Here is a 22,804-nt window from a genome sequence, read left to right as displayed (position 1 = left end):
ACATGATGGTAGCGCTGAAGTTGCTGGTGCTCGAGCTCGAGGAAGGGGCAGCACGGCAGTGCTTCAGCCTTCAGCTCGGGACGGGAGTAGCAGTGTTTCCATAATTCACTTGCATAAAAATATCCACCAACTCTTGTGAAAATGATTAGTAATAATCACTAACACCAAGTTTGATGTTTTCTTTCATTTGCTTTTATGTAGGGATTGATGGTTAGATTTGGTACCTAATTACCGTCAATAGCTTTGCAAATACGTATGACGAAATAAGATCTGCAACATTAGAAATTAAAGTTTGTATCGGTGTGTTATTTATGATATTCTATCTTACTATAAAGTCAATACCTACTAACTTTTAAAACTCAACATGCAAGTATGCCACATCATCATCCACCAGCAATTATTTTAAATATTATTTTAAAATGGAGCCAACATTTTGGTTTGAACCAAGAGAATAAAACATTTGTTATGCAAAGCATAAGAGGCGACCTAGAGCTTTTCTCTGCCTCAGTGACGAGCGACTTGCCCACCATGTAAAGCTCTCTGCAACCCATAACTTGGTCATATCACTACAACATAAACGAAAACGAAGATAGTATTATAGGTGTCAGAAAGTCTATAACTAACACCTATTTTTGGCTCGAGCACATGCCCATGGGCCGTTTAGAAGATCTAATACCTATGTGACGATATAGGTACCGTTTATTAATAAAATTTGGCACCTATAATATTATCACTTTATCTGTACTAGTTTGTTTTAAATAAACAAGCATCCTAGACCGTTAAGCTGAGCCAATAGACCGAGTCTCTCCGTCCTTATCCTCTCCCTATCTTCTCCTCCCCTTGTGCGCGTGCTCTCTCTCCCGACTCGACCCTAAACTCATGAGTGGAGGCGGCAGCATGCGCGTCCCACGTGCGCATGCTCCCGTGACTCCTGACGCTCCCCCCCCCCACCCCACGCGCACTTACCCTCCGTGCAGGCCACTGGCACCGTGGCGCGGTGTTCGCCGGAGGCGGTGAGGGGTAGGGAGGAGGTAGAGAAGGGGAAGGGGATGGGGAAGGGGAAGCGGATATTGCCACTGGTACGGGTCTGCTGCGGGGGCCATCAATAAGATCCGGGTACCTTGCCATGTACAGCATGTACAACATGTAGGGCACCCCCTTCCCCTACGTTGGGGTGACGTGAGGGCGCTGTCTCGAGCTCAATGACCGCTAGATCTGGGTACCTTGCCATGCTCCCCTTCCCTTTCCATGTCACGTCACCTATCCGTTTGATGACGAGAGGTTCTGTTTTTGGTTGAATTTGTGATTTAGCATGTGCAACAGTTTATTTTTCTTTTTAAAAAAATGTGATTAAGCTTGTACAGAAAGTTTAGCATGTACAGAAGTTTGTTTTTTTTTTCGATTTGTAATCTGGGGCAACGGGGAGTGACTCAAAGCATCGGATTCGACCGAATCGAGCCTCTTCTCTTTTTTTTTTTTGCGTCGTGTGTGCCTCAATTTTTTTTTTTTTTTTTGCATCGTGTGCACCTCAAAGGTTATAGTTGCACCAATGACCTAGGATCATCAGTGCCTTCTCCGTGCTGCCGGCTGGAAAATCCGGTCCCTAGCTAATGTGGAATTTCCAATTGACACCCGTCAAACTTTCTGTCGTAGAATATGCTGGCGAGGCACTCTGAAGCGGAATTAGAAGCTTGAATTCTAGAAGCATGCTAAAAAATTCAAAAGAACATCTATAGTTTCATAATTTCACAATAACTAACAGAATTATTGCAACACGATATTTTTACATAAATTCAAGATTCCATAGTCTTGGGATTCTGTAGTTTTAACAATTTTAGTTTAGAATTTGTTCCATGGATACAATGGCGGAGCCACATGGGCAGCTGCCCGGGCTTCAACGCACACAGCAGTAGATTAGGACTTGATTTATGTGATTATTTACCATCCAGCCACATACAACAGTAGGAAGTACTTAATTACCGTACTTAAGCAAACCAGCAAAGCAAATGCTTAAAAAATCACAATCACGTTCATAGTAAATGTTTTTTGAAGTAGTATGAAATTGTGTACATTTGTTATCTATTTTTAGCTTTGCGGAGTTTCAAGAAAATTCTTCGATCCACCACTGCGTGGATACTTGCAATAAAACCATAACCAACGTTTAGAGCAATCTAAAACTTATAAACTTATAGTGAGAAAAAAAAATACAACAAATTTAAAGTAGAATAATATTATTCTTAAAGAAGACACATAGATATACATCTCACATATTTAAGATATATAATAAAAAGTTTGAGAAACATATGCCTGCTTATGTGGACGGGCTTTTCTTCTCTTCCTAGTTTATCAAACTAGGGCGATGTCAAATATTATTCAGATGCCTGGCTTCTTTACACAGCTGTTGGATATAGATATATAGATAAGTAATTTTACAGTCTTTATAAAAATATCACGAGGTATCATTTTTTCTATTATAATTTTGTTATAATTTTGGTAGATAGACAGCTCGCACTGGGCCACTTATCTTATGGCTTCGTTCGGTGGACGGAGCGAGCTATTTATTTGCTCCTGGTTCATCGCCTCATCGGAGCCTGGACTGCGGGCGCACTACGCGACGGAGGCGGTACTGCAGCCACCTGCGGCCGGCCGTCCCAACCTGCATATGCCAATCGCCAAAGAAAACGCCGTTAGATCTTGGGGTTTGCATCGCCTTGGCAGTGTCGTCTAAAGCGGCACATGCATATATAGCAGGGAGTATACTACTCCCTTTTAAATATTTGACACCGTTAACTTTTTAGTATGTGTTTGATCATTTAGCTTATTCAAAAAATTTAAGTAATTATTTATTCTTTTCATATCATTTGATTCATTGTTAAATATACTTTCATGTACACATATAGTTTTACATATTTCACAAACTTTTTTAAATAAGACGAACGGTTAAACATGTGCTAAAAAGTTAACGGTGTCAAATATTTTGAAACGGAGGGAGTAAGTTCCATTCAGCACGTTGTATCCACGGGCGGCGAGCTCCCTGTGCTCCTGAGCCAGCGCGCACCAGTGGCAGAAGAGATGGGTGAGGCAGTCCGGCAGGGGCGATTCCGGCAAGCCATACTGCGCCCTGAGCTTTCCGCGGTACCACCCCGCGTACGCCCACCACACGCCGAAATAAGCGGCAATGAGGTAGATGAAGCAGATACAGCACCACTCTAATTGGTGAGGAGACCAAAAGGAAATTGACAAGAGAGAAAACATGCATATCGGTAAGCAAATGTAAAAAATCTTCACATACATATCTGTAACCGGATATAATAATAAGCGTGAAAATGCAAAATTTTGAAACTGAATACCGATAATTAATTAACCACCTGATCAGCGGATATTAATTCGATCTAAATTCAGTTTGATGGTTTCTTTAATTTTATATCTGAATCCAAACGCTCTTCTGTTTTATCGGTAACCGGTCCAAAGCAAAGCACTTTGGATGGGGCTATGGGAGAGGAGATGACCCCTACCTGTGAAGCCTTGATCGACGATTTCACCGATGCAGGAAATCGACAACCAAGGGAACCAAGCACTCAAACAAACTGCCAACAGGTCGAGAAATTAAGCCATGAAACGGAAAAAACATTGCATTGTACCACCAAACCAGAAAAATCCAGTCAGTCGTAGCTTTGCATACATGATTCGCAGCCGTCTCCGAAGCAGTCGCAGAGGCTAGTCTGCCAACCCTGATGGGCAGGTACCATTCTAGGCTTGATGACCACGTCCACATTCTCGACGTCGACCTGCGTGTTCATGGCGTTGCTGTGGATCTTACCTGCATCGTTGGAAATTGGAAACTAGCGGTAAATCAATTTTGCATCTGGAATTACCGAGTGCGTGTAATGGACGTACAATCGCGCGCCTTGACCACTTACCTGGGATGAAAAAGGTCCGAAAACATCCCAATTGTTTTCTTGGAAACGAAAACGGTAAATTCGAAAATAAAAACAGTATAATAATATCGGAAACCAAAAACAGAACAATATGAACGAAAATGCATTGGTATCGACAAAAATCAATAACAAATATCTAAAATCACACATTTTATTTCGCATAACCATATAATATAAGAAAATTAATTCAAGGATACACTATGCAAATTACAAATTGTCTCCCTTTTAACTTTGCACTCATATATTTGGTTGAGGAGTTGATGGGCTTCTAAATTATGGGTCAAATAAAGAAATAGATAATAAATATTGGTGTATTTAGAAATACGGTAATCTATCTATCTATCTATTATATTATTAAAATAGCTTTGAAAGGAGGCACCACGTTCGCTGTGGGGGTTAGAAATTCCCACATTAATCGGAGAAAAAAAAAAGAAAAGGAGAGTCCAGGTAGAAATACAATCTAAAAATAACTGAATTTCGGAATTAAAAATAAGCAATATTGAAAGAAGTTTCCATATAAAAACTCAATACGAGATTAATCAAAATTATAAATAAAAGTAAAATAAAATCACAAATTAGAAAAGGAAAGGAGAGTCTAAGTAGAAATACAATTTAAAAATAGCTGAAATTCGGAATTAAAAATAAGCAATATTGGAAGAAGTTTCCATATAAGAACCCAATACGAGATTAATCAAAATTTGAAATAAAAATAAAATAAAATCCAAATTAGAAAAGGAAACGAGAGTCCAAGTAGGAATACAATTTAAAAATAGCTGAAATTCGGAATTAAAAATAAGGAATATTAAAAGAAGAGTCCATCTAATAACCCAATACGAGATTAATTAAAATTCGGAATAAAAATAAAAATAAATATGAAATTAGCAAAAGAAAATAAAGAAGAGTTCAAGTAGTTAGCTGAAATTCGTAATTAAAAAGAAGCAATATTGAAAGAAAAATCCATATAAGAACCCAATACAAGATTAATTAAAATTTCGAATAAAAATATAATAATATCCAAAATTAGAAAATTTAAAACAGAGTTCAAGTAGGAATACAATTTTGAAACAAATAAAATTCAAAATAAAAAATAAAAACATTAAAAGAACACAATACAATATTAACTAATTTTTTAGAAAAAATAAATTCTGAAATTAGAAAAAAAAGATTTATATTAGGAATAAAATTTATAAATAACTAAAATTTGTGATAAAAATAAAGACTATTGAAAGAAAAGACCATCTAAAACACATGACGAAATAAATTAAGTAACATGGCTATAAAGTAGTAGAGTTGGTGGTGGTTAATACGGCATATAAAAATTATTAATAAAACACCAAATAGAATCCTAATGACGATTAAAAGGAGGGACATCAGGTATGCCGTGAAGTAAACAAGTAAAGCGGTTGCCGGGACTTCTAGAAAGTATAAAGAAAGAAAACCACATTGATAATCATTTTCGATTTTTAAAATCTCAATGACAATAAAAAGGAGAAGCAACGAGCGGGGTGTATAAGAGTATAGTTGCAGAGCCTCCGACGGTTGACGGGACTTCTAGAAAATAAAAAATGAATTGTAATGATAGTTATGTTCGATTTTTAGAATCACAATGACAATAAAGAGTAGGCGGCGGACGGGCTGCAGAGGGGCATAGTGGCATCGTTTGATGAGACTTCTAAAAATTATAAAAAATAAAACTACAAGTCCAATTTTTAAAGATTTAGAAATTCTAAAAAGTAAAAAAAACCAATGATAATCATGTTCTATTTTAAATCTCAATGACAATAAAGAAGGCAATAAAGAAGGGAGGCAGCGAGCGAGCCGTAGAGGAGTACAATGGCAAAACCGCTGATGGTTTGGCGGGACTTTTGGAAAGTAAAAATAAACCCAAACTATAATTATGTTACCCGGAAATTTAAGCTATTTTAAAAATTAAAAATTAAGTGGCATATATCACTAATTAATTAGTTAACTAGCAAAATTGTTGGAAATAAGAATAAGCCACTCAAAATTTATGAAATTCACATTCGTCGAAGTTAAACAAACAAACAATGTCCAATATACAACCACAATATAATAGTGATAATTGGAAATATAGTACAAACAAACGCCACTGTAAACAGTCAGCATATACATACACTTACACTAATAATACAATACATCATATATTTGAATATACGGTTGCACAGGACATGCATAGCTTGACCCTTTTATGCACAAAAGGTAATATGTAAATAAATATTGCCGTCAGACCCATACACGAAGTGGTGTATATTCAACCATTCACCGAGATACCTAGATCGGCTAATACCGTCTGGCACCCCTCCCTTAAGTTGGGTTCGTCATCCGGCTCCGGCTAATTAACACTAAGAAGTCACACATCTCATATAAAGAAGTAACCTCACCAAAGGGACCTCAATTCACCAGCAGTACTAATTTTCCACCAATCACATAGCTGCACATAGGAGGACTCACACAAGGCCACAAAGGTAGTAGCACAACCTCATCACCTCTCAGTCAAGCAGTCAAAGCATGGCTACAGCCATGCCCATTTGCTCACTGATGCATGCATATGAGCCCCAAGCACTTGGTGAGGAGTGAGCAGATCAGGGGAGGAGGAGAGCAATAGGGAGCGAGGAGGGAATAGCCAAAGTCCCAAAATCCACAAATCAGCGGAATGCAAGATTCTGCCCAATCCATTTCAAGAACCAATCCCTCAATCCCAATAGTTAGTAGCCAAATTAGTTCTCAGCCAAATACTCATACCATCTCTATGTCGGCTAGGAAGGGGAGAAGAAAAATTGGCTAGACAAGGAGATGATCTATCAAGGAGGAGAAGAGACCAACACATTGGCGAGGACGAACACGGGAGCACAACCATGGAGGAACTTGTCCCTTAGACAAAGGTGAGCCCCTCAAATCTTGCCATTCTTGCCACCTCATAGAGCAGCCATGGCACGAGGCACTATTTTCCTGCACTTTCACATCACTATTAGTGGCATCACATCCATTTGGTAGCATGAGAGAGAGAGAGGGACACACACAGAGAGAGAAAGCAGACGCTGTTGGTAGGGCTTGGACCATGGGAGGAAGAGGAGAAATCGGGAGGGGGAGAAAAGGGGATTTGCAGTGAGCTAGCTTGGGGTGTGTAGTGGTGGTGGCTGGCGTCGACCTCCGTGGGCGCCGGGGTGGCAGCGCCATGGGTGGTGCTGTAGATGGAAGGGAGGAGCAGAGTTGGGGAAGAAGAAAGCCATTAGCAGCAGCAACAGCCAAGAAAATGGAAGAAGGGGATGAGTAACTAGATGCAGCTTGTTGTATGTGCGAGAGAGAGAGAGAGAGAGAGAGAGAGACATAAGTGAGGAGAGCAGGAATAAGGGTTAAATTGCTTAGTGCACACTAGTTGTCTACACTAACATTAAGCTTAGCAAAACTCTGTCAATAAATCTGTAAATCAAGTCTAGTTTAAATCAAGTAACTAATATATATACTCAATACAAATTAATGGAATGCTAGAAATTGTACATCAGGCTAGAATTTTAGGTGCACTGTAATATAGATAGATAAGCCAATTATATTCTTCAAGTTTGAAAGTTAATTGAAAATCAATGTATACAATAAAATGCAGGGAAAAGGCTAGAGTCAGAAATTGGGTCATTTGATAGTACCGGCTACAGAAACTCAGGCAAGTCTCTCTTTTGATCATGTTGGTAGATGATAATTCTATTTCAACTTAAAAATCTATTTCATAAAAATATTTCTCCTAGTATTGCATCAAAAAGTATTTTCTAGAATATAATGAAATGAACGATGATGATATGATTGACAAGCCGATGATGATGGAGATCATCAGGATACTAGTATGGTGGGTAGGGGGAGCTCAGGGATGAGATGATTGATGATGATGGCAGGTCAGGGCTCTCCCTACATACGGTGTATAAATATAAGGACTAATCACCCCCTCACTCGTATCAAAGAACCGTATATACCGTGTCGACCATAGATTCGTCTTAAGACGGGCTGGACCTGGTACCTTATCAAGTTTATTATACTCCACATGGGTACGTAGTAGTAGGATGGGAGATGATATAAACCCCATGAATGCCGATGAAGTGCATTCCAGGCGCATATAGTAGCGCGGTGGTGTGGAGGGCTGATAGGCTCAACACAAACGTGGAGTGTAGTAAGTTGAAGTAGGGGAAAAGTTCTGTACTCTTAGCATGGTGCCGCATCTAGTGAAGTGCGACAGTCAAACATGTTAAGAGTAGCTATGGGTACAGTGATACAAGCCTGCGCAGTGCTAAATTAAATCGTGATTCACGACTATCTCCTGGATGGGAGTCTACGGGGAGTTGCTACAAACTCTATTCAATGTTATGAGTGTACTCTAGATGGAGTAGAGATGACCTTAATGCTCCTAGGGATGAATTAAAGGTAGTTCTAACTATTTCTCTGTTGCGATCTCTGATGGTGGATTATTATTTGGCAAAATAATGGTTGTTAAATAATAATCTATGTTCTCACACTTTTATCACTAAAGATAAAAGTGTGGGGCGTCACAGTTCGATTTTTAAAATCTCAATGACAATAAAAGAGAAGAGATAGTGGACAGGCTGTATAGGAGTATAATGGCAACGTTTGACGGGACATCTAGAAATTATAAAAACGAAACCCAACGTGACAATAAACTCTAAAAACTATAAAATCTAATTTTTAAATGTTCCAAGATGAATGAATAGAAATAGTGATAGATCGAGCAAGCAAATAAAGAAGATGACATAAGGGGTAGCAATTGGTGTGATTTTTAAAACTATATAATTAGAAACACGAGGATGATAAGGTTTGGTCTTTCAAAGTCTTAACAATGAGATAGCTATTTAATAAATTTTAAGTAAAATCATACTTAAAAAAATGATTTTTTTGGCTAGCCGCGCAATTGCGTGGACCACCCAGCTAGTTATCATAATATAAAACAGTAATTTAGAAGCCCGAACCATCTGAGCACAAAAGCCCTCCTGACTCTCTTTTTTTCTCTCCCTAGCGTCCCCTCTGGCCCTCTCCATACCTAGCTCACCCTGGAGCCCTAACTCTAATATATGTTGGAATCCGTTTCACGTATTAGCCCTTACGGGAATTGAATTACCGATGATTCTCATTCTTGACAAAATGTTCACATGGAGAAGCAAGCTCTGAAATACTACTGCCTTCATCCCATTTTAATCATCCCCTAATATTTTTAAGGCCTTTTCAAAATAATCATCATCTTCGTTTATTTGTGCAAATTAAGAGTACTAAATGTGTATCATTGGAATGTGTTACTTGCAACCAAACAAGATTAATTTATATTATATTTAAACCATTAGCAATCCATAAGACACGAAGCGATGGAACACTTAATCCATGAGAGGATTAATTTTAAGAATGATGAATATTTTGCTGTTATTGTTCTTAGCGCCTTTAGTTAGGGGATGATTAAACTAGGATGGAGGGAGTAGCCTGCTGACCAAACTGTCCATTTTTTACGGGTCCTAGCTAGAGTGGATCATGGTGAATTGATTCCTCCTTCGGCGTGTTTGGAGCAGTGCAGTGAAAATGTTGCTTCACACAGGAATCAGGGCAACCATATATTTTTATATATTTTTGGCACGACAATATATTGATATCACCTACCCTTTTTCTGGCAGCTTTAAATTGATGACAGTTTTGGCATTTCACAATCGAACTTCCAAAATTTCTGGAGTGCTAAAACTCTGGAATGGATTCTATTCTTTTTTATATACTCCCTCCGGTTTCATTTTAATTAACGTTTTGGACAAGAACACGGTCTACAAAATATATCTTTGACCTTTATTTTTCTATTATAATATATATAATAAATAAATATATGTTTACTTTTATTATGGTGTTTTGAAAGACAAATTTATATATATTGTTCTAGTTCCTTTAAACTAAATATTTTTAAAATTATTGATGGTCAAAGTTATAAAGTTTGACTTCAACCTTATCTAAAACGTCAATTAATATGAAATCGGAGGGAGTAATATAAAATATCCTCGTGGACATTCATGGCAAGTATATTGCAGGAGGCATGGACGCCACCAATCACAGTTAAATACTAGTATCTAAAATTGCGCAGGTTTTGACACAACTTTTTTAAAGAGGCATGGTTTAGTTTTCAATTTTTTTTTCCCAAAAACGTCACCTCGAATCTTTGGATATATGTATGGAGCATTAAATATAGATAAAAATAAAAACTAATCACACACTTTGCATGGAAATCACGAGACGAATCTTTTGAGCCTAATTAATCCATGATTAGCCATAAGTACCACAGTGACCCACATGTGCTAATGTCGGCTTAATTAGGCTCAAAAGATTTGTCTCGCGGTTTTCAGGCGAGTTATGAAATTAGTTTTTTCATTCGTGTCCGAAAACTCCTTCCAACATCCAGTCAAACATCCGATGTGACAACTAAAAAAATTCTTTTTGCGAACTAAACACACCTAGAATTTAAGAATTTTAGCGACACCAAAGATTTCCTGTTGGCTTCCAACTTTTGAGAATGTGCTAAAGGGGGCATATTCGCAGGTATAAATGTGCAGTAGGGCACGTGAAAAAACAAACAATATCAAGAAATTATATTATATATGTATCACGCACTTTTTTTCGTTTTAAAATATTGCTGCCTTTGTATATCAAATTAGGCCGCTATATTTAGGCCGGAGCAAGTAACTAATTTGCTTGAAATGAAATAATATTAGAAACTAGCTAGTGCAATTGCACGGACAAATTTTACCAGTTACGTGTATATATTACAGACGAACTTACATAAGGATCAGTGTATAGCAAGGTATACCTTAGAATCCAGGGCACCACTACCTCAAGCTACCCCGGCTTTGTGAGTTGTGACGCGCAGATCGCTGGGCTGCGTTAGCGCATTGGAAGCTTCTTAAATAGTAAGAGCAGGCGTAGACTTGTCAGTTGAGTCAACTAAGAGCCATAATAATATTGATATTGCTATACCAACGACCAACAATCCGTTGGTCCATCCGTAGGTGACGCATCCCATTTTATCAAACATTAAAAAAAAGGTGAAGTTTCTATCATTGATGCTACTCTGTACGGAGTACGATGAACAGAGTACCTTACTTTTACAATTAATAAGTCTGTTAGCGACGTGGAAGTGGTGGCAACCACACATGAAACAACCCGCTCTTAAATGATACTCCTTGCGCTTTTTTAATTAGTATTTTTATTGTTATTAGATGGTGTAGTAAACATAAGATCGATTTTTAAGTCATATGAAAAAGGAATAGGAATACTGAAGAGTATGTCAGGCGATGGACTGACGATTCTAGGGCGACGCGGCGGCGCTCCCTGTCGCCGGCGAATCTCCGGCGGAGATCACGGTGTGAGCGCGGGAATTCCTCAGGTCACACCCTTGGGAGACAGGAAGGGAGCGGCGCGGGAGCCTAGTGAGAAGCTCATGGTGAGCCTGCTACTGTAGGGGGTGGACACGTATCTAAAGCACCGTACTAAAAAATTATCTACATTCAACTAACCATCTCAATATTATGTAGAAATCTAAACATATATAGAGTAGAGAAGGCTGAAGCTAATAAGCTATATATAAAAAGTTTCTGTTTTCGAAAAGTTTTCAAATTTATCTCCGGAAAGTTTCTGACCGATTCCGGTTTTCGACCGATAGTAGCCTCACCGTATTCATTTCCGATTTTGAAAAAAAAAATCTGAATTCATTTCCATTTCTAAAAATTTCCGATAAAATTCTGACTGACACTTTCCGTTTCAAAAACCTCTCAGGAAATAGGAAACTTTATGAACCATTTTCATACCTAGTTACACCATCAGAAATTAATCTTGGCTAGTTACATGCATACGGTTGCATGCGTGCAGCGCATTCAGCGATTCCCATTTACTCCCACTTATTGTATGATGGTCATTTAGAAAAAACCTCAAAATCTTAGTGGACGGTCAAATTGGGGTAGAGGGACTACTATATTTCTTTCGTTTTGCTTGTGCACTTGTCAATCACGAAGGGATGAAGCCAGGGGGCGGGAGGAGGCCTAGCCTCCCCCAACACAACTGCTTAGAGCCTCATCGGTTGGCCTAATAACACAAAGCAAAAGCTAAAGTTTGAATTTTAAAACTTGAATTTAAAGTTGATTTCAACTTATTTTCAACGTAAATTTCTTTATAGCATTGGCTTTTACCTTGCTACGAACAAATATATAAAAGCTTTATATATAAATTAACTTGTATTTCTTTTTTTTTTTGCGGGGAAAGAAGAAATATATTACTCTCTTAAAATGTCCTCACGCACTAAACGTAAGATAAAATTACAACTTCCTTCCAACCAAACCCCAGAGACAGAGTCAACTTTGGCCCTGTTAGCTAACAGGTGACTAACACTATTCTGGCTTCTATGGATCTTACTGACTAGAATTCTCCTAGTCCCGGCTAGCAAGCGTTTAGCCTCATGAACAATGTTAGCCAATTCCGACCGATCCCTTTCCCCATCATTTAACAGTTGCACTACAGACATGCAATCTGTTTCAACTAGAATTGGGAGCAGGGTCCAATGGAGAACTAGATTCAGACCTTCTACACAGGCACGCAGTTCTGATTCGAGAGCACCTGTGCATCTGTTCAGCGGTTTACAGGACGCGAAGATTGTATTCCCACTGCTATCCCGTAAAACCATACCAATTCCTCCCTTACATAGGGCAGCATCAAAGGATCCATCAACATTGAGTTTCATCCAACCAACCTGAGGTTTCACCTAATGCAATACGGGATTCGGAACTCGATGATCATCAGAAGCTCTGTCTCTTACCCTGCCAGTGACAGACAAACTCGCTACAGACTTCCCTTTTTCCACATCTTTCAGCGGTGATTCCTTGATCTGGAAAAGCGTGGCTATGTAACTTTCAACAAATCTTTTCGAAACTTCCAGCGGAGGGGCTGCTTTATCATGGGTGATTTCATTGCGAACATGCCAATTCCGCCATAGCGTCATTAAGAACATCTCGTGCTCATGGGCAGGGAGTTGCTCCAGCATGTCAAATAGCCACTCATTACCGAAACGAGATTTTTCCACATCAAGAGAGATGTTGCCTGCATTGAACATGGCTGACAGCAAGTTCCTCGCGTGTGGGCACCTGCAGAGGGCGTGAGCAGTATCCCCCTTCTCCTGATTACAAATGATTCAGGTATCTGTCGACTCCAAATTTCGTACCTTTTTGTTGACAATGGTTGGTAAACAGTTTGAGGCAGCTTTTCAGGCAAAGACCTTTATCTTCTGTGGCATCTTACACTTTCAGATTGAGTCCCAGGCTTTGTGTGTACCCACTACAGATGAGCTTGACGAATCTTCAGTGTTTGCCAGCTTACAAGCAAGGCTGTAGGCACTCCGCACTGAGAACCGGCCTGTCTTATCTGGGTGCCAAGCCAAAAAATCTTCTTCCAAATGAGGAGACAGACAGATAGTTGGGATGATCTCAGCGTCTATACCAAGGAAGCATCTATTGATCTCTGTAATATTCCAAGAGCCATCTTGGTCTATCAAATCAGACACCCATTTTAGCCAACAATTACCTCTCAAAGAAATAGGTCTTCTTGAGTGATCACGTGGAATCCAGGGATCTCTCCACACGCAGATAGACTTCCCATTACCAACTCTCCATATGATCCCTTTTTTCAATAACTCCAGCCCACGAACAATAGCACGCCAAGTCGGGAAAATGTTGCAACTGAAGGTAGTATCAATTAGGGATCCTTGGGGGAAATACTTCGCCTTCAGAACTCTTGCATAGAGGATATCAGGGAATTCTATAAGACGCCAAGCTTGACGGGCAAGAAGGGCTTGGTTAAACAGCCTATAGATTCTGAAGCCTAAACCACCACATCTTTTTGGTTTTATTAAACAGTTTTCTTAATAAGCCGTTTTGGCTTATTAGAAAATATAGGCAACCAATAAGGCTCTTAGGCTGTGTTCGGGAGTGAGGGTTGGGAACCTCACTCCTGGCATATAAAACGGAGCAGCATTTAATGCGCGATTAATTAAGTATTAACTAATTTTTTTAAAAAATAGATCTATATGATTTTTTTAAGCAACTTTCGTGTAGAAACTTTTTGCAAAAAAACACACCATTTAATAGTTTGAAAAGTGCGCGCGCAGAAAACGAGGAAGAGGGGTTGGGAACTTCCTATACCGAACGCAGCCTTAAACTACAACCCAACCAAATAGAGATCCTCTAACTTACTTTTCTCTAACTTGTGTCACTGATATGTGTGCCCTCTATCCAGTTGGCCCATGTCAGTGACTCAAAGTCAGAGCAAGTCATAGGATTCTGCCGATGCATGCACAGCTTAGCTAACAGCATCACATCGTGTGCCATGCTGAATTTCCAGCTTCTTATGTTTATCGTGTAGGATTAATTAGTCACTAACCAAAAGAAGCACAAGCCATGCCATTCTTTTTTTCCTTTTCCTTGTATAATACTACATTTTATTAATATCTCATAATCATAATCATGTCGTTAGATGGCTACCATCTCAAATTTCTAAATATTCCTTAATACTTGCAAGATAGATAGTTTGTTAATCATTTTATCAAAATCGATATAGATGAAAGCCTATTTATCTAGACTTTTATCTCGGTCGATATTTTCACCGCTTATGATATATTTGCTCAACATTCTTATCATGCTAAATTTCATAAATAAATAAGTATATGCAGTATAACTTCCTGCCTATGTTTTTTGTTGTAATATGTTTTTCATGTTAATACGATGCATCATTACCTAAAGAAAACATTGAAATTTGCATATAATCTATCTATTATATACTAAAAGTCCATTAAACTTCCTACAAACGCTCTAAGGCTGCCATGTGGTATCCTATAAATGCTCTTAAGTCCCCATGTGTCACTCTAAAAAATTAGTAAAATCTGACCATTGATTTTTATTTAAATTGGTGGGCCCATTAATTTTCATATTTAGATCTATCTTCACAAGAAAAATAACTCCGTCCGGACGTGAGCCTCCGCGCGCACGTACGTGCGATTCCTCCAACCAACCGTTCCTCTCCTTTTTTTAAATCCCCATATAATTTAAATTAAATACCTTTTTATGGGCCTAAAAAGCCCATCAACCTACTAGATCTAGCCAACTTCCTATATTCTCACCTAATAAATAAATAGTTCAATCAACATCATATAAATATTTCTAAACACATGTCCAAATTCGCTGTTCTCGCATATGCCACATCCTATTTTAAGTTCAGGTTTTATGGGACGGGATGAGTATATAGCACTCTTAAATTAGAGAAAACCTTAAAAAAACATTCGACCATCTATATACATTATTTTAGGTTATTAGATTTATCTTTTTCTAAAAAAATATATCCCAAACCTCCCTCCGCGCTCCTATGCGGCGTTAAAGCCCATTAACCATCTTATAAACCACACAGTGACACTCCTAAATTATAAATTAGAGAAAATCATAAAAAATTAAGAACAAAACACCATTTTGACTTAAATCGATGGACATATCATTTAGGTTGTTATTAGATTTTTATTTAAAAAAACTCACAAACCTTATTTCCTCACTCTCGGCCCCTGCAATGTTAAATACATTAAACATCCTATAAATATTTCTAAACCACTACTGGTCTCTCTTAAGTTAAAAACAAAACATCCGACCATTGTTTTCGACTTAAACATCCAACACATTATTTTAGGTCATTAGATCAATCATTTTTTTAAGAAAAAACATCCTCCTCCCTCCCTTCCCGTCCCCGTGCGGTGTGATGTTCCTTTTCTCTTATTTTTATATTATGATAATTAAAATTAAATTAATCTTTATGGAGGAAAAACCACAAATTAACCTCCACATATTAGGTCTAGCCATGTATCCCACTGTCCCTGTCCTTCTCTCTCTTACTAGCACTTATAGGAACAATATAAATAAAATATTTATAACTTTTCAAATCATATATTCAACTTATGATCTGTTCGAACTATTATATTTTTAGTGAAATCAATACATTAATATTCATATTGTCTATATTTAAATGCTAACATAAAAATTATATTCTAGACCCACATCCATCTTGAGGCCAACAATAAATTAAAAAAGATACTAAAATTCGTCATTGAAAATCAGAATATCCCACCTTAATTTTTAATAAAGCTGGTTGACCCATTACTTATATCCTGTTAGACCCTAACACTTTCTATCAAATTTATTAATTTCTCTCAACATGTATATGGGGGCTACTTACCTATATAATATGACCTTGGTGCTTTTTTATCAATCAATGATCAATTTAGAAGATAAATAAATAATCTTAAGATGATCATAGAGTCTAAATTATCTATATGATCTATGAAGTCACCAATAAATTAGAGGAAAACTTTAAATGATATCGTGTTTTACGTCATAATTTGTACCCCATCTAGCGTTAATTTTTTATAGACAACATAATAATGTGTATTTATTACATGACCTCTATTTTAATATTTCTTACTCAATTGAAGTGAGATAATTCAGAAGAGATGACTTTACCCCATGTCAGGTTGTAGGCTCAACCCACTTATGTTTTTAACCCAAATTGCAGAAATCAAATCATTTCAAATATGCTTCATAGAGTGGAATTCTCCAAATTTCTTTAAAAAATGTACATGAAAAGAATCAAAATTTAACAAAAATTATCTTTTTTAAAAAAAAAATTGGTTTGAAAACCCATTCTAAACAGAAACATTCAAACTTCTAGCAAAGCTAATGGAATGAAAATATGTAAAACTTCAAATACTATCTAGCAAAAAAATGACTTTTTGAGCAAATGTTTGGGGGTAAGATATCTATGCGAGAAGTCAAAATGACCAAAATTTTCTCATAGGAACTACATCTATTGTTTCGACATAATATTTTCTTATAAATTATGAAGTGTACAGTCTCAAGTAATTTTAGTTTAGAATTTATGTGCTGCAAGGGTAATCATAAGAAAATTATAACCAGCATTCAAATCACATTAAATAAGTTCAATTTTTATTTAGATAGAGAAACACCCACACATGGACATCCCTAACAAAATTTCATGCACATTAAATAAGGTGCACGCGCATGTGCGCGGGCTACCTTCCTAGTTTTAAGAAAAAATATAATTATGATCACTTGTCAATTTAGTTCCCCCTCGTAATTGTCACGCCCAGATATTCACGAACCAGAATTTCTAAGCTGAATGTGTATTAAACCCCTGTCCAGGACCAGCCAGGGTACACAAACGACAATTGTTGACATACAGATCCACGTTTTACAAAAATATAAAAGATTACAAATGCAGCGGAAAAAAGAAGAAAAAAACGAGCTAAGCCTGAAGACTTGACTTCTGCAGTGGGCGACTCCATTCGATAGGCATCCATGACGGTAGCGACGAAACCAACTTCTTTGTGACATCTTCAACTGAGAAGGACTTCAACTCTGGTGTGGGGGAAAAGAGAGCAAGACCGAGTGGCGAAGGCTGTCTTGGGAATATCCTCTTCCCGAATTCTCAACTGATGATAGCCTGATCGCAGGTCTATATTGGAAAACACCTTAGCTCCTTTTAGCTGATCAAACAGATCATCAATTCTTGGCAACGGATATTTGTTCTTGATTGTGACCTCATTAAGGGCGCGATAATCAACGCACATCCTCTTGGTCTTGTCTTTCTTTTCCACAAAGATAACCGGAGCACCCCAAGGTGAAGTACTCGGTCGGATGTACCCTTTCTGCAGCTGTTCGTCAACCTGCTTTTTGACTTCTGCTAGCTCATTAGCTGCCATTCTGTACGGCCTCTTGTAGATTGGAGCAGTTCCGGGTGCCAGATCAATCTGGAACTCGATTTCTCTCTTCGGTGGCATTGTAGTGAGGCCTTCTGGGAACACCTCAGGATACTCTTGTACTATAGGTATATCCTCCAACTTCTTGGGATTTTTTTCCGCTATTTCTGTCTGATCCTCAATAACAGCCTGATTCAGACTCGCTACGGACTTCTGTGACACTGGAGAACGGAAGGTGATCTTCTCCCCTTTGTCGTTGCTTAGGGTGATAGTGCGACTTGCGCAGTCGATCACTCCCTTGTGTCTGGTCAACCAATCCATTCCGAGAATGACATCTAGGTCTTTGGATTCGAGAAGGATGAGGTTGGATAGAAACCGTGACCTCTTGATCTCTATAGTCACTGAGGGGCAGTAGTGTGCTGTCCTCATGTCATTTCCAGGGGTATGAACCTGCATCAGTATTTTAAGTTCCACTACCGATAATCCATGTGCCCCAGCAAATCTCTTGGATATAAAAGAATGCGAGGCACCAGAATCAAAGAGAACTGTTGCTGGATATGAGTTCACCGGAAACGTGCCCAGCACGACCTCTGGTGATGCCTGTGCTTTCTCTGCAGACGCATGATTGACGCGGGCCTGGACGAACCTAGGTCCAACGCGCTTTAGCTTCGGACACTTGCCAGCAAAGTGGCCGTGCTTGCCACAGTTGAAGCAGGGTCTTGGCTTTCCTGCAGACTCCTTCTTGAGCTGTTCTGACTGAGCTGACATAGCTGGCGGATCTGACTGAGCTGGTGCCATTAATGGGGGTGAAGTCGAGTTGTGGTTATGCTGCTTACTGTTGTTGTGACTGCCACCGTTGTAGTCGTTGTTGAAGTTACTCGGGTGGTAAGGATGGTGCTGACGGATGATCAGGGTGGAAGGCTCACCTAGCTGTCCCGTCATGAAGCGAGGCTTCTAATTGTTCCCCTGAGGAAAGCTGATCTGAGCTACCTTTCTATTTCGGTCCATTTTGTTGCGTTGCTCTTCCTGACGGATAGCCTTGTCCACGAGCTTCTCAAAGTCATCATAGACTCCGGAGATCAGCTGGTTGGTCAATTTATCATCGAGACCAAACAAAAACTTCTCCTGCTTCTCGGCATCGGTGCGCACATCCTTAGGAGCGTAGCGCGCAAGGCGGTTGAACTCATGCAAGTACTCTGTAACTATCCTGGTTTCTTGATGCAGTGCGCGGAACTCTCTTTTCTTTTGTGCCATAATCCCCTCAGGAATTTGTGCCTTCCTGAAGCTTTGACAAAACTCTGCCCAAGTAACCTCCGTTGAATCTGGACGGGTCACCACGTAGTTATCCCACCAAGCAGAAGCGGGACCTTGCAACTGATGTGTAGCAAAAGCAACCTTCTCTTGGTCATTGCATTGCAGAAGGTTCAGCTTCTTCTCAATCGCACGGAGCCAGTCGTTGGCCTACATTGGGTTGGTGGTGCTTGAGAAAGTGGGTGGCTGGATATGATGAAAGTCTAACAGTTTGGACAGGTGTGATGATGGAGGACCAGACTGCTGGTTCTGCTGCGCCTGCTGCAACATCTGATGGTAATGTTGCTGCATCTGTTGTATCATCATTGTCATCATCTGAGTGACCGTTGGGTTCTCGGGCGGTGGAGATGAACTGCTGTCAGATGCACCACTGATATGAGCTCCATCGGTCTGCTCTTCGCTGCCCCTAGCGTCATTGGAGGCACGGGGATCATTCCCTGTCTTCACCATCTGGACGAGGATAGGTAGAAATAAGAGAAAGGAAGAAAACAGATGGCTTGGAAACTAATCTTTCTTATAGATTTAAGTGCAATTAATTTAATCTTGATTAAAAAACTAAAAAGAAAGCAAACAACTCCTAATTAAGGCAGTCATACCACTAACACATGATATCGACCGCCGACTAACCCACAAGCAACAAACCTAAACACAGAAACTAGCAAGCAGCCAAAACTAAGAAAATGTTAAGGATAAAGGCGGCGACTCTGAAGCTTGGAGCAGCGCTTGCGATCAGAGAACAGGTCTGACATCTAAAGAGGACAGAGGGATAGGAACCAACACATGCTCAAAACCAAATTAAATAAAGCAACAAATGACTCAAATAACTCGCCGAGCATGATGATTTTTATGCGTGGAACATTTTTCATGAACCCAGACAAAGATACTAATGCAACTGACTAAACGATAAATTAATGCACAAAATAGATGCGTAGCTATAATATACACATAAAAATGCCCATCGAATCTAGACACGACTTAGTGCATATCACCTAACAAATTCCCGACTGAAGGCCAAATAAATTCCAAATAAAGTTTTGCTAGAACCCTAGACTGCCTCTAGCCGAGAAATACGATTAAATAGCGATCAAGATTTTTCCCACAAATCAAAAGAGCAAACCCCAAAATTATACCGAAACAAATCCAAGTGCAAAAGGCATGTGCAAATGAAAAGGTTTAAGAGGACTCTTAGGGTTTCCAGTTGGCTTGTCCTACGGTCAAGGTCGGCTCTGATACCAACTAAGAATTTCTAAGCTGAATGTGTATTAAACCCCTGTCCAGGACCAGCCAGGGTACACAAACGACAATTATTGACATACAGATCCACGTCTTACAAAAATATAAAAGATTACAAATGCAGCGGAAAAAAGAGGAAAAAAACGAGCTAAGCCTGAAGACTTGACTTCTACAGTGGGCGACTCCATTCCACAGGCATCCTTGACGGTAGCGACGAAACCAACTTCTTTGTGACATCTTCAACTGAGAAGGACTTCAACTCTAGTGTGGGGGAAAAGAGAGCAAGACCGAGTGGCGAAGGCTGTCTTGGGAATATCCTCTTCCCGAATTCTCAACTGATGATAGCCTGATCGCAGGTCTATATTGGAAAACACCTTAGCTCCTTTTAGCTGATCAAACAGATCATCAATTCTTGGCAACGGATATTTGTTCTTGATTGTGACCTCATTAAGGGCGCGATAATCAACGCACATCCTCTTGGTCTTGTCTTTCTTTTCCACAAAGATAACCGGAGCACCCCAAGGTGAAGTACTCGGTCGGATGTACCCTTTCTGCAGCTGTTCGTCAACCTGCTTTTTGACTTTTGCTAGCTCATTAGCTGCCATTCTGTACGGCCTCTTGTAGATTGGAGCAGTTCCGGGTGCCAGATCAATCTGGAACTCGATTTCTCTCTTCGGTGGCATTGTAGTGAGGTCTTCTGGGAACACCTCAGGATACTCTTGTACTATAGGTATATCCTCCAACTTCTTGGGATTCCACTAAAATTATTTCCAAGGCTCTGAAAATTCCACTAAAATTCCTGTTAGCATATTTTGACATGTAGAATCCAAGAAAAATTCCACATGCCGATTCCAAGAAAAATTCTCTCTTGCCTTTAAACAAATAATTTCTTGCGACAATTTATTAATTAAATTTTTGCTAGGGAGAAGAACTTCAGGGCGTGACAGTATTCAAATCCTAGTTTCGCCACTGCAATCACGGATGGAGGGAGTATGTTTTATATGGAACAGTGGCATGTCAAACAATACCTCGTATACATTTATGGGAAAATAATATTTCTTCTTGTGAATTCTACACTAGGATATCTTTTATTATCAGAGTTTTACATTGGACTAGGGACCAACAATATTTTCTCTTCTACAAGTTTTATATTGAACATTTGAATTCGGTATAATATATATATATATATATATATATATTATATATATATATATATATATATATATATATATATATATATATATATATATATATATATATAATATTATACCGAATTCATGTTCTGATCTCTGAACCTTTCTCATGCAGGCTGCAAGGTACTTTAACAGCAAAATATGCCCTTATTCAAGTGATAAAATGACCTGCGCAAAAACTGCGACATCCTCTGTTGATTGCAATCACGGGAAGGTTGCATTTGCAAATCCGTTTGGAGGGGCCAAGCAAACTTACTCGTCCAGTACAACCACGAAGTGCCCACATTGTGTGGAATCCCGTAATGCCGAGTAAGTATAAAGTAGTTAATTGTAAAACCTTGGACACGCTCTCCATGCTTTTCTATATATGTTATTGTATTGTGCTTCCTCAGTACTCCATCCGTAAATCCGTTCTAAATGTTTTTTTTAATTTTTTTTAAAAAAATGAGAATTTGGTCTTTCAAATAATCTAATTTGAAATTCGTTACTATGGGGAACTCAGTACCTTGGGGTATAACTCAGTTCATTGCAACAACTAGGTTACATACCCTTTTGCATCTAAATAAAATATTTTTTGTATATTAATCTGGATATTATAGTTGTCTAGACTCATGTACAAAATTTACTTTTTTTTTGGGGATATCTCGTTTCTTGGCTATCTCCAGTTGAAATGGGCCTACTATTAATTTGATAATTTATCTTGGGAGATCGATGCTCTTTCAATTGTGTCATTTAATTTCCCTAAATAATTTTTATTAGTGCAGAGCTATGAAGGTGTAGATGTTACTAGAGCGTAATGGAAAGACTAATTTATTTTGTCATGTATTTTTGTTTCTGCAGGATAGCTGCAGCCATCCGAGCCAAATCTATCAAGGCTTCGAAGCTGGCACATTTCGCTTTAACTGTTACGATGTCAGTAGCAGCTTATATGGTCACTCTAAAAATCATTGCCAAACCTCAAAAAGAAAAAAAACATTGCCAAACCTGCCGATGCTGCAAATCCTGAAATGAAGGTTCTATTTTCCATGCAGCCACGATATTTCTTTTTTTTTTTTTGGTAAGGATGACTCCCCATAAGGGAATTGGGACTCTGTAATAAGGTGGTCTCTGGATATGCTTTGTTTCATTACTAATAACTGAGCGGTGCATGCGTGTATACCTAATAAGTGACTCTGTAATAAGGTGGTGTTTGGCAGCTATGATTTTTTTTAAGAAAAAAATCATACTCCTCTGTCCAAAGAGACTGCATATTATAAGCTCTGCAGTAAAAAAGTTTAGTTATATTTTGTGTA

The 22,804-nt window shown here is 38.7% G+C and overlaps 1 protein-coding gene and 1 long non-coding RNA gene across 4 annotated transcripts; one reads left to right on the top strand and one right to left on the bottom strand.

Moving 5' to 3' along the window:
• Window positions 1–2,224: 2,224 nt before the first annotated feature.
• Window positions 2,225–10,858, bottom strand: LOC9267422 (cell number regulator 10). Of its 3 annotated transcripts, XM_026023393.2 has the most exons (6): window positions 10,789–10,854; window positions 3,921–3,958; window positions 3,683–3,820; window positions 3,516–3,587; window positions 3,010–3,209; window positions 2,225–2,656 (listed from the first exon to the last, which is right to left on the bottom strand). In XM_026023393.2, the coding sequence occupies exons 3-6, from the start codon at window positions 3,798–3,800 to the stop codon at window positions 2,582–2,584; spliced, it is 465 nt and encodes a 154-aa protein (XP_025879178.1). In that variant the 5' UTR covers window positions 3,801–3,820; window positions 3,921–3,958; window positions 10,789–10,854; the 3' UTR covers window positions 2,225–2,581. The 3 variants fall into 3 exon arrangements, with proteins under 3 accessions (XP_025879178.1, XP_015623364.1, XP_066163181.1); XM_015767878.3 differs by lacking the exon at window positions 3,921–3,958 and having other exon boundaries at window positions 10,789–10,858; XM_066307084.1 differs by lacking the exon at window positions 3,921–3,958 and having other exon boundaries at window positions 3,059–3,209; window positions 10,789–10,858.
• LOC112937951 (uncharacterized) lies at window positions 6,535–22,804 on the top strand. The gene is made up of 4 exons (XR_010739029.1): window positions 6,535–6,841; window positions 7,561–7,617; window positions 21,628–21,821; window positions 22,353–22,804. It is a non-coding gene; the product is annotated as an uncharacterized lncRNA (long non-coding RNA).

Source organism: Oryza sativa, chromosome 2, assembly GCF_034140825.1.
Source record: "Oryza sativa Japonica Group chromosome 2, ASM3414082v1".
NCBI lineage: Eukaryota > Viridiplantae > Streptophyta > Magnoliopsida > Poales > Poaceae > Oryza > Oryza sativa.
Note: the sequence above shows the minus strand (reverse complement) of the source record. Positions and strands in the feature narration are given on the sequence as shown.

Coding starts and splice junctions, on each gene's coding strand:
- LOC9267422 (XM_015767878.3), bottom strand. CDS start 3,800: ATGAACACGCAGGTCGACGTCGAGAATGTGGACGTGGTCATCAAGCCT. Junction 3,588..3,682: donor CGGAGACGGCTGCGAATCAT/GTATGCAAAGCT, acceptor ACCTGTTGGCAG/TTTGTTTGAGTGCTTGGTTC. Junction 3,210..3,515: donor CGTCGATCAAGGCTTCACAG/GTAGGGGTCATC, acceptor CTCACCAATTAG/AGTGGTGCTGTATCTGCTTC.